This window comes from Procambarus clarkii, chromosome 45 (genome assembly GCF_040958095.1).
Source record: "Procambarus clarkii isolate CNS0578487 chromosome 45, FALCON_Pclarkii_2.0, whole genome shotgun sequence".
NCBI classification, from domain to species: Eukaryota; Metazoa; Arthropoda; class Malacostraca; order Decapoda; family Cambaridae; genus Procambarus; species Procambarus clarkii.
The window spans coordinates 1,710,945-1,723,605 of NC_091194.1; the positions used below are offsets into that span (position 1 = coordinate 1,710,945).

General features: G+C 41.8%; 2 protein-coding genes across 2 annotated transcripts in view; both read right to left on the bottom strand.

Annotated features, from left to right (window-relative positions):
- The window catches only part of LOC123769939 (bestrophin-2), a 40,495-nt gene that overhangs the window by 4,959 nt on the left and 22,875 nt on the right, over positions 1–12,661 (bottom strand). Inside the window, 8 exon segments of the mRNA XM_045761412.2 lie at positions 1,498–1,692; positions 3,149–3,382; positions 4,075–4,154; positions 4,157–4,312; positions 4,545–4,674; positions 7,106–7,277; positions 7,443–7,553; positions 9,931–10,006. Coding sequence (XP_045617368.2) covers positions 1,498–1,692; positions 3,149–3,382; positions 4,075–4,154; positions 4,157–4,312; positions 4,545–4,674; positions 7,106–7,277; positions 7,443–7,553; positions 9,931–9,998 — 1,146 coding nt within the window. The 5' untranslated portion in view covers positions 9,999–10,006.
- LOC138350388 (uncharacterized) overlaps positions 10,889–12,661 on the bottom strand; it is a 36,482-nt gene continuing 34,709 nt past the window's right edge. Inside the window, exon 3 of the mRNA XM_069301011.1 lies at positions 10,889–11,673. Within this exon, the coding sequence (XP_069157112.1) occupies positions 10,889–11,673 (785 nt within the window). The remainder of the gene's footprint in view (positions 11,674–12,661) is intronic.

Here is a 12,661-nt window from a genome sequence, read left to right on the forward strand (position 1 = left end):
GGTTGGATCTTGGGGAAAGGTCAGTAATAGGCCTAGGGGGACCTTTCACCTAATATCTCTGTCCACCTAGCAGGAAATAGGTACCCAGGAAATAGGAACCATAACAAAACTGGACTACAAGCACTCGAGAAAAGCAAAAAATAATCTTTAGTGCAAACATTTAGTGCAGAAAATGAGCCAACTGTGTATACAATTAGTATAACTTGAATATATAAATGTTAAACTTGAAGAAACAATTAGAATTGAAGGATACAACAGACTAAAAACCCAGTTCAATATCCAAAAAGTATAGAACTCATAGCAACTAATGATCGGACTTACAAAAATGGACTTTATTATACTCATAAAAAGACCATAAAATATATGCCTAAGATGGCATATATTAGGCGTAAGGCTTGCATATTTAGGCCTGACAGGTTGCATCAGGATGTATAACTAGTGTTCTAGTGTTTAGTTTGCAACATTTGCAGGATACCAACAGTACAAAACGTGAACTATGGTTTTACATTTCAACAGTATATTTTTTGAACGTTTGACCAAATAGTTACTACGAGTAACTATTATTATTTTAGAAGGATAGGCTTAGTAAAGGACAAGATGGAACTTCCAAACAAACCCTCAGTGCTGACTGACGTAATGATGACAGGAGAAAAGCAGAAGTTACAGGGGCATCTGGCAGATACTCAGACCTCCTTGACGACACAACAGACACACAACCCACCATGATGACACAACACACACACACAACCCACCATGATGACACAACACACACACACACAACCCACCATGATGACACAACACACACACACACAACCCACCACGATGACACAACACACACACACAACCCACCATGATGACACAACACACACACACAACCCACCATGATGACACAACCCACACACACAACCCACCATGATGACACAACACACACACACACAACACACACACACACACACAACCCACCATGATAACACAACACACACACACACACAACCCACCATGATGACACAACACACACACACACACAACCCACCATGATGACACAACACACACACACAACCCACCATGATGACACAACCCACACACACAACCCACCATGATGACACAACACACACACACACAACCCACACATGATGACACAACACACACACACACACACAACCCACCATGATGACAACACACACACACAACCCACACACACAACCCACCATGATGACACACACACACACACAACCCACACATGATGACACAACACACACACACACACAACCCACCATGATAACACAACACACACACACAACCCACCATGATGACACAACCCACACACACAACCCACCATGATGACACAACACACACACACACAACCCACCATGATGACACAACACACACACACAACCCACCATGATGACACAACACACACACACAACCCACCATGATGACACAACACACACACACACAACCCACCATGATGACACAACACACACACACACAACCCACCTTGATGACAGGGGGACACTTATCACTCTTGGAAGACTTGCTAATAACGTGTGTTTTGTTGTTGAGGGCATCCTTATTATTGGCCTCACAGACGTTGTTGGAAGTGACTTCGTTGTTTACCATGTCGTCCTTGCCGCCCTCCGTCAGGACCTCCGGGTACATTCTGTGCATCACGTCTACGATCATATACGACACCTGTGTGCGACGAGAACGCCCTCTTAGACCTTAAGAACATAAGCTTAAAGGAATCTACAACAGGGCCTGTTGGTCCATACCACGCAGCTCCTATTTTTATCCATCCAAACTCATTCATATGTCTGTCCTATGCTTGAAACAATCTAGTGATCTCAGGTCCATGTCACCCGGTAATTGGTTCTACAAATCAACAACCCTGTTTCCAAGCCAGTATTTACCCAGGTCATTCCTAAATCTAAAAATGATCCTATTTGTATATGGACATAATAAGCAGACTGCATTAACTAACTTATATTGTAACACATGGACTTATATATTGCATCGGGGAACGATACCATTTTATTGCATTTATCCGGATTTCCATTTAAATATAATTGGGATTTTTGTACGGAGGTAAGACAATTAAGAGTTGATGCTATGCTAGACTAAGAGCTGGGATATGAGAACAAGGTGCTGGGTTATGAGGACTAAGGTGCTGGGATATGAGGACAAGGAGCTAGGATATGAGAAGGAGCTGGGATACGAGGAGACAGTGTAGGGAAGGTGCCCAATCACTTAGACCATCGGAGACTGAACTCCGACCCTGATTTCTAAACCACATGACAATCTAATCACCTAACCACTTAGCCCTCCAGCTACCAAACTACCTTGTAAGTTATTCAGCAAACCTCTTATTTAGCTACCTAACCTCTTGGCAAGATTCACAACACTTACGAGATCTGTGTCCTTTACCTTGATTATTGAATCTTAAGTCTGCATTTACTAACAGTTTATAAGCACCAAAAGCGCTACGAGGACGGCCTTGTAGCACTCCGAAGCTCGTCAACTGTTTAGTAAATACAGAATAATCTATGATCGAAGAGGTACAGAGATTCATGTCACAATAACGGGGGATCTTTATAAAGTCGTCTTGACTTGATAAAGATCCAGGATGGTCCAAAATATTATAACTGAATTTCGTTTTATGTGCAGGTTGGCTTATTTGTAAGAGAGAGTTACAGATTTCGTAAGAGGTAAATACTCTGCGAATGATGACCAAGCCGCAGATATGGGAAACCACTCGGAACCACCTTGAAATTGAAATTGAAATTGAAATAAGTTTATTGATGTAAAATACACACAAAGGGATGAGGTAGCTCAAGCTATTCTCGCCCCGTTCAGTACATTGTGTTAATACATACATATACACACATCACAAACAATAAACATATTACCAAACATTCTGAGAGATAAACATATACATTTCCTCCTTTACACAAGTAGTATGGTATCAGACGTACACACAAATACTTTTATGACCTAGGTATACTGTATAGACAATTTGCAAGAGACATGCAGATAATTCAACAAAAAATTACAGTCTTGGTGCAAACCAAGACTGTAATTTTCCAAGACGGAAATTTTCCAAGGTTCCAAGACGGAACCACCTAGTCATTAAAACCATGCAGAACCTCACCTCCATATGACGGTCAAGGAAATCATTCGTATCAAAGTCGTCGTCATCATCGCCGAAGGGATTGAGGAGCGACTCAGCCACCTTGAGCCATCCCATGTAGAATATGAACTGAAGGAAGGTGAATATTGGGACGTAGAAGTCTATGTAATGGTTCTCGTAGCCCTGATTTGGATCCAGGAACTGCCGGCCCAGAATGGCAAACCCGAAGTAGGAATAGGTGGCCATTGTCACAACCTAAGACCAGATAATCAATCAAAAACAATCCTTTAAAAGGTTCAATCAGTATCTTTCTTTGTAAATGTCTCAGTCAATTAATAACTTTATATATGTTTCAATCAATAAATAACATACAGTAAATGTTTGTATGTGTATAATTGACTTAATTTAATAAAAAAAAGTTCAGTTATATTGTTCATTTATACAAGAGAAGACAGATACTAGTAATTTAATTCGAATCATTATATTCATACATAACAAATAATAAAATACATCTATGTTCATTATATCATGATACTGAATACATGAAAAATATTATGAAAACAATAGTAATTGTTACAATTATAATATATTAAACAGATACATTATATACATTATATCTATCATGGGTTATTAATAATGCAATTTGTATTCTCATCAATATGTTATCTTATCATTAGCAGTACAGTAAGTGAAGTTAAACTTGCGTCAGACGTTAAGTGTTGTATTGACATGAAAGGCAAAACTAATAGATTCTATGAAGATGCGCTGCCCAAATGATTTTACTGAGTAACAGTAGGTTTTCCTGGATGATTACGAGTGGTATGTAATGGTACCCAAGAGTAAGTGAGGTACCTGGGTAGATTTGGGTGGTATACCAAATTTAGATACCTATAGGTGTATATAAGCAATACATTAAGGGGGGTACATTAATACACAGAGTGAAGTACCTGGGTGTACACAAGCGGTACACTCATGGTGTTGTATTCTTGTAACTTGCCGCAGTTGTAGCGCAAGTTTGTCACCTCTTGATGATGACCTTGAGACCATAGCTGTCAGGACAGCGATCTTCTTTCTTCGCCTGAGACGCTACCATACACGCCCACATTAACGGCATCCAGATCTTGTGGTGAGCTGTCTGCTTGTCCATCATCTCAATGATGACTTTCTCCGTTGGTGTCATGTATCCTGATGAGAGAGCGAATCAACTGTGACATGTATAAACACACCTATAACTACACATGCATACAAATGAATCAGCTGCTGAGCTGGCAAGCATCAAGAAAAGGAAATTACGAGAACGCGCTCTGCCAGTGTAACTAACAGGGAGAGAACGGCGACCGTAAGAAGGGAGGCCACTGCTGTACCGACCACTCCAAGTGAACATTGTTCAGAACTAAGCTATATACAAGATATGCACCTGCATTGACGAAGTGCTGGTAAGAGGGGAAGCGGCGAGCGACCCGAGGAGAGATCCTGGCGAAGGCGAGAGCGAAGGCCAGGTTGATGTAGCGAGCGAAGGCCTTCCTCAGGATGCGACTGCGATCATCCTGCACCAGAAACACGTTTGGATGAGTATGCCCTCTCACGGTATGTATGCACGTTCTCTTTGGTTAAATTGGTGGAATACATAATTTTAGCGAGCCAGGTGTTTTGCTATGCTAATTATGTGTATTAATGTGAGTTTCTGATTAATTATGTGTGTTCTCACCTACATGTATGCAACTCTTAAACTGAAAAAGTTATCTCTGAAACATATTAAATTATTGATATTAAGTATGAATTACATGTGAATAATTTGATTTGGTTTTATTATTATGCTTATCAAAGTTTATATAGCAATCCGTTCTCCTAATAATGCGTCGCATTTTGACGTATACTCTACCTAAGGCCAAAAATTATCGCATTAGAAAATGGTAGCGGCTTGCGAAATTGACATACTGTCCCGGTTTCTGTTTTGGGTTCTCTGGTACGTTATGATACGGGCACGTTAGTACGACAGTTTCTTGACGTTGCTAAACTTTAGGAGGACGGGCTCCCAATAGAGCCTAAGCCAACCACTAACCTTCCCAAGGATGCAACCCACAATAGTTATCTAACTCCCGGGTATCTATTTACTGCTCGGTGAACAGAGGCATCAGGTTTAAAGTCGTAACTTTTAGTACCAAGTTTTTGGCTCAATTTCTGATATTTCCTGGTTAGGTTATCTTGAGATGATTTCGGGGCTTTTTAGAGTCCCCGCGGCCCGGTCCTCGACCAGGCCTCCACCCCCAGGAAGCAGCCCGTGACAGCTGACTAACACCCAGGTACCTATTTTACTGCTAGGTAACAGGGGCATAGGGTGAAAGAAACTCTGCCCAATGTTTCTCGCCGGCGCCTGGGATCGAACCCAGGACCACAGGATCACAAGTCCAGCGTGCTGTCCGCTCGGCCGACCGGACAAGAAGATTGAAGCTCTAGAAAACTTAGCTATGGCAAAGAGATGGGGTGTAGAGGAGAATGAAACAGACAGGGAAGAAAATAAGGAAGAGGATGGCGTATCACGGATGGACTGAATGAATGAATTATCAGGGGAAAACACCAAGCCATTACGACTATATAGCACTTGGAAAGGATCAGGATAAGGATTTAGGATTGAAATTGAAATAAGTTTATTGAGGTAAAATACGCACAAAGGGATGAGGTAGCTCAAGCTATTCTCACCCCGTTCAGTACATCGTGTTAATACATACATAGATACACATCACAAACAATAAACATATTACCAAAAGGATTTAGGATGGGACGGGGGAAAGGAATGGTGACCAACTACTTGGATGGTCGGGGATTGAACGCTAACCTGCATGAAGCGAGACCGTCGCTCTACCGTCCACCCCAAGTGGATGGAGTATCACGGATGGAAAAGTCTCGCGAAAATGAACTATCCACTAATGATGGCGTGTGGTGGAAAATTTTGACGGAGAGGCTAAGGAAAAATTAGTACAAAAAATAGAATTTAAAGAGGCTATGGACATGGCGAGGTCGCTTATCAATGAAATAAAACACAGCAAAGTTAAAAGTCTGAGAATATAGAGGAAAAAATTACAGCATCTACGTTGTATTCCTCCCATGTTGGTGTTAATTGTTTCTTTGGCAATTAAATACATTCTTTTAGGACATCATGCTTTGTAGCATTAGATCCTGTACTCAATAAACTTACTTGAACTGACGGGTGATGTGGTATGACGCATGCGTAAGAATGCATATCACAATATCTTCCTGACTAGCCACAACGTTTCCTCAAGCTGGTCCATAGCGTTATCTTAACATACACTAATAATTATATATCATCTAAGAACTTAAAATAAACTTCTACGGTGAAATGTTTATACCTATTCTTAACCCCCCGAGTCACAGATACCATTAGTGATACTGTAGGCATCACTTCAGTATGAACTTCTTATGTAAACATAAATGTATATGTTAAAGTATAAACTAAACATAGTCCGCAATTCATTGCAATTATTATTATTATTATTATTATTATTATTATTATTATTATTATTATTATTATTACTGAGAAAATCCACTAGGGCTATAGGTGGGCGGGAACCTACGACCAGGGCACTGCCAAGTCGCATAGCCCAAGTGGATTTTCTCATTGATATATAATTATATATCACTTTAATGTGATTTCTATGTGATTATTATTCATGTAAACGACGGTTTGGTTATATAACCAGAAATCTAAACTTCCAATAGGCCTGAGTAGACAGATACTCACATACTCACAAGTACTAATACGTACTCACATGGTCACTATACTCACAAGTGTCAATACATACTGCTGAAAAGTACCGAGACATTCTCACCATACTCACAAGCACCAAGACATACTCACAAGCACCAAGACATACTCACAAGCACCAAGACATACTCACAAGCACCAAGACATAACTCACAAGTATCAAGACGTACTCACAGGTGTCAAGACGTACTCACAAGGCCGCGGATGTAGGTAGAGACGAGAATACAAGCTGTGTCAGGCCAGGGAATGAGCATGTACTGGGCCCACCACCGCTGCACCACGATGGTCACGTAGAACCCCAACACGAAGGAGATGGGGAACACGTTCCGGAAGTACTCACACGAGATGGAGATCTTCTCAAACAATCTGAAGGAAGGGACACATATTCTAACAATCTGTGGGTAGGGACACATGTTCTAACAATCTGTGGGTAGGGACATATTCTAACAATCTGTGAGCAGGAAGGTCCTATCAGCACATTCTAACATAAAGCCTAACCAACAATATGAAAAATATATAATTCTTACTCACCTCTTGCTATTGTCATCGAGTGCAAATCGGTATACTAACGAGCAGGAAAAGTAGAGTAGAAAGTAGACTAGTAGATCTGGCCACACAAGCTTGAACACACTTCCCCGCCACCTGTTAAATTATATAGTTTGTAATTAGTGAACGTCCTTGTCTGTTCAGTTGAACTACGTATATATATTCAGGCGTACATATGGTAATAATTTATATATAACCAAACTCTCACTTGTGGACCCCTACCATAAAACAGGTGGAGCTAGTAAAACTATCCGCACCTGTGGACCCCTTCAATAAAACAGATGGAGCTAGTCAAATTAACTGCAGCTATTGCCTCGTCAAATATGGACCTGCTTAGAAAGTGGATAAATTTCTGGATAAAGGAAATACGCCTGTCGCCCCTTCTTGGGCCGGCTGCGCGCGTATAGCATGGGGCATATTTAAGCAGATGCCCTGGCACAGCTCTTCCTTGCTCCCTGTCGTTGTACTTCGTGTAAACAGCCAATTCCAAACCAGACTCCCCATGAGCACTCTAATGAAGTGTTTGGTATATAGCTGGCTTTCAGCTTGTCTGTGTAAAGTCCGGAGGTGGTCTTGCTTTCTGTAGGGTTCTTCATCGTTTTCTATTTTGTGTTCACCCTTGTCTCACGGTTTTGTCTCCCCCTTTTATCTTTGTCTATAACCGGGGCTACCTTGAAGGACTCTTATTGGTAGGATGCCTCGCCGGAATCCCCAAAAATGTCCCACTTCTGGCCGTAAACGTAATTGCATAGTTTAGTAAAAAATTTACATAGCTCATCTCTACGGCCTTGCAAAGTTTGAAGGTTAAATTCTTAGTCTCATTTAGGTGTTACTATGTGTAAATTTGAATTACTTTATGGTTTTACTCATGGTAATTGCCCCCGGTAACTACCTCATGTTTTCTAGGTTATTTCCTTTACCTTACATTTATGGTACAAGCTTTACGATCTTAATTCCTAATGTATTTCTATGTTAATGACTTTATGTTACAATTGGTACAACGGTTTTGGTACTAACTCTACGGTCTTAAACCGTTACGTACTTTGTGTACTCTGTTAATTACTAATGTGTTCTTTATATAAAGTTACAAGTCATATAACTTTTTACTTACGTCTACTTGTATCTGAATTGTAAGGAGTCTGTACATTACTTAGTCTATTAAATTACAAATGTTAGTCATTAAATTTACAACTGTTACTTAGTCTATCAAATGACATTTTTTGTATTGTACTTAATATTAAAAATGTTCTTCATGCCATTAAAAGTTCCCATTAAAAGTCCCCCATGGATTGTTTCCTTTAAGCCAGAAAACACACATTCCAACGTCCTATGCCTGTATTGTTATTCTTAATTAAAACTCTATACATACATACAGGAGACATTCTGTTCAACACACATGTGAGTATTTTATTTAAGTGAAATACAATATACTGGTGTACTGAATGGTCATGGGTTCCATGAAATTATTCCATGGATATTTTGGACGTCCATGAACCCCTGATTTGGGAACCAATGCTCATACTGTCCTTTGTTTAGTATTTGAGTATTGTGACCCCCAGATGAGTCAACTTAGGGTGTCCATAGATTCACCTCACTCACTGCCTCTCATCACGTGAGTAAGTTGGTACATGAGGCAAACTTGGCTGAATATCTGGGAACCAATTTATTGTCAATTTTTTATTTTCTTAACAAGCCAGAGGGTCATGTTCCCTATAGGATCCCATTACTGTGTAACCTAGTACCCTGAGGGTCCCTTTACTGTGTAGCCTAGTACCATGGAGGGTCCCTTTACTGTGTAGCCTAGTACCCTGAGGGTACCTTTACTGTGTAGCCTAGTACCATGGAGGGTCCCTTTACTGTGTAGCCTAGTACCCTGAGGGTACCTTTACTGTGTAGCCTAGTACCCTGAGGGTCCCATTACTGTGTAGCCTAGTACCCTGAGGGTCCCTTTACTGTGTAGCCTAGTACCCTAAGGGTCGACCATAGCGTGTCTTGATATCTGAAACGATTTAATATCCAAGCAAATCCACTGCATAATCATAATCCATCAAACATTTACACAACCACTTACGAAACCTGTACATCTTTCCTCAATCATGGCGGCTTTGTTTACATTTATTAAACAGTTTATGAGCTCCGAGAGACTATGAGGTTGTGAGGTTGTTTATAACAATAATAACCTCGGGTTGTGAAGTTTCCAAGCTCGTAAACTGTTTAATAAATGTAAACAAAACTGTCATTATTAAGGAAAGATGTTCAGGTTTCTTAAATGGTTGCATAGTTCTTAATGAATCCTGGGCCTGAAAATACACAACTTAATTGGGAACCAACTTATTTGCATAACAGCTGTGAGGTCCCCCATACCGTTCAGCATAGTTGGTTGATTTTTATATAGTTTTATGAGTATTTTATGAGGTAGGTGTGTGTGAGGGGTGCAGGTGTGTGAAGGGTACAGGTGTGCGACCATACTCACCTAAACAGAAGCTTGGAGAAGCCACAGAAGCTGGTGTTTGTGACCTTCTTGGTGTAGGTCACAGTCATTTCCACACCTGCAAGAGACACCATATGTACACACACATGATACACCTGCACATACATGCAACAAACCCCTCCCCCCCTTTCCCACACACACACACACATATACAGAATATTAGATAAACGACGGTTAGAGAGGCGAGGTCCAAGAGCTAAGAGCTCGATCCTGCAGGCGCAAATAGGTAAAATAAACATACATATATATGCTCCCATCCTCTTACTGAACCCCACTACATGTTTAACGCAATCGACCCCAGCGTAAAGATTGCGGTGGTTTAGCGAAAGTAAGGTCCTTTAGTATGAGGGAGGTCTTACTTTCCCTCCGGATGAGAGAGTACCTCCCGGGCAGGAAACAGAGTAACGGCGAAAGAAAAGAAGTCAGAGTGGTGAGAGGCCTCAAATGAGGTGGCACACATCACATTGCATCTATGATATAGGCTGATCAGTCTGCTGTGTTGGAAACCTTGCGTGTTCACGAGCACCATATGGAGGATCCACAAGGTTGTTGTTGTTAGGTTAGGTCAGCCGTGGCGTCATCCTAATTGGCCTCTCTCTTTTTCGCCGTAATTGTCATTGTCACTGACGATAGTGGCACAATGTGGCCTACCACGCAGCCCTAGGGAAGACATCAGGTCGCCGGAGGGAGTCACTGCGACCTCCAATACACAGAGGTAATGGAGGTCACAGGCCGGGCACCCGGGGTCACGGAGGGGCCAGGTTGGGGGGCTACTGATCAATAGGTGGCCAGCACTACTGGCACGCCACAGTCATTCACGGAACATGCTAACTACACACTTTCATTGTATCACATTCACAAATTCAGCAGTTCGATCGGGAAACGTGTGGGGGGGGGCAGGTTTCCTTGGTAACGAGACAACTGGTGGCAATGAACGACCTCACCCGACCGACACTTCTCTTTCCCTCTCACGCTCACATGATAATGTATTAATGTTCAGCTTTTTCCTTTGCCTTCGTTCCGGGAGAAATACATACTCATCTTCACCAACGTCCTCATCACCTGGGTACTCATCTTCACCAACGTCCTCATCACCTGGGTACTCATCTTCACCAACGTCCTCATCACCTGGGTACTCATCTTCACCAACGTCCTCATCACCTGGGTACTCATCTTCACCAACGTCCTCATCACCTGGGTACTCATCTTCACCAACGTCCTCATCACCTGGGTACTCATCTTCACCAACGTCCTCATCACCTGGGTACTCATCTTCACCAACGTCCTCATCACCTGGGTACTCATCTTCACCAACGTCCTCATCACCTGGGTACTCATCTTCACCAACGTCCTCATCACCTGGGTATTCATCTTCACCAACGTCCTCATCACCTGGGTACTCATCTTCACCAACGTCCTCATCACCTGGGTACTCATCTTCACCAACGTCCTCATCACCTGGGTACTCATCTTCACCAACGTCCTCATCACCTGGGTACTCATCTTCACCAACGTCCTCATCACCTGGGTACTCATCTTCACCTACGTCCTCATCACCTGGGTACTCATCTTCACCTACGTCCTCATCACCTGGGTACTCATCTTCACCAACGTCCTCATCACCTGGGTACTCATCTTCACCAACGTCCTCATCACCTGGGTACTCATCTTCACCAACGTCCTCATCACCTGGGTACTCATCTTCACTTATGTACTCAGCTTTATCTATGCCACAGTATAACTTATATTATGCTCTTATTGAGGCATATCTCGTTACAAACGCTGGGGATTTGAAGCCAGAAGACATGTTAAGATAAAATATTATTATGATAAAGATTTAATCCAAAGTAACTATAATATATGGGTCGATAAGAGGACAGGATAGGAGCTGGGATATGAGGACAGGATAGAAGGTGTACATGAGGACAAGACCGGCACTTGGATATGAGGAGGGAGGCGAGAGCTTGATGTGGGACCTTCCTTCATCGTGTCAGTAAACTTACTGAAGAGAGAGTGAGAAATTTTTCACCCTGTGAACAAGAGAATTCAAGAACCATCAGTTACTGTCAGTCGCAGTGTAAGGGTTAACATAAAATCACAAACAATGCATAGCAAATGAAAAGAAAATGTAATAAGATTTTTTCTTGAGAAGGGGAAACTCAACTACAGTGAGCGGCTTAGAGCACACCTCAACCTCACCACGTTCAACGTAAAATTAAGTATAGGAGATATGATTACAACATACAACATACTAGCAGAGTAAACAGGTAGATATTAAATACAACAACAAACTAAAGAACATAATTGGAAGCTTGAGACACAAATGAGATATGAAAGGAAAACCTCTTTAACATTAGTCCCACGTAAATTATTACAATAAGAGATTACCGAGACCAAATCAATAACCCAAAAATGAAATATAATGAGAAACACGAGGCAATAAAGTCATAGCATTAAGTTTGAGGGTTAACGCTAAAGCTTAACCCAGCAGGAAGACTGCATCACAAATGCTGCCCAGAATCACACACAGAGATCACACTAACGTGATGCATCAAATGAACAAATCCACAGGGCCGTACGAGGATTCGAACCTGCGTCCGTCGATTAAGGCAGTGTCTGGGATGCTCCCGGACGCAGGTTCGAATCCTCGTACGGCCCTTGTGGATTTGTTCTGCCCAGAATGATCACATACAGTACCAAGCACCTTAAGAGA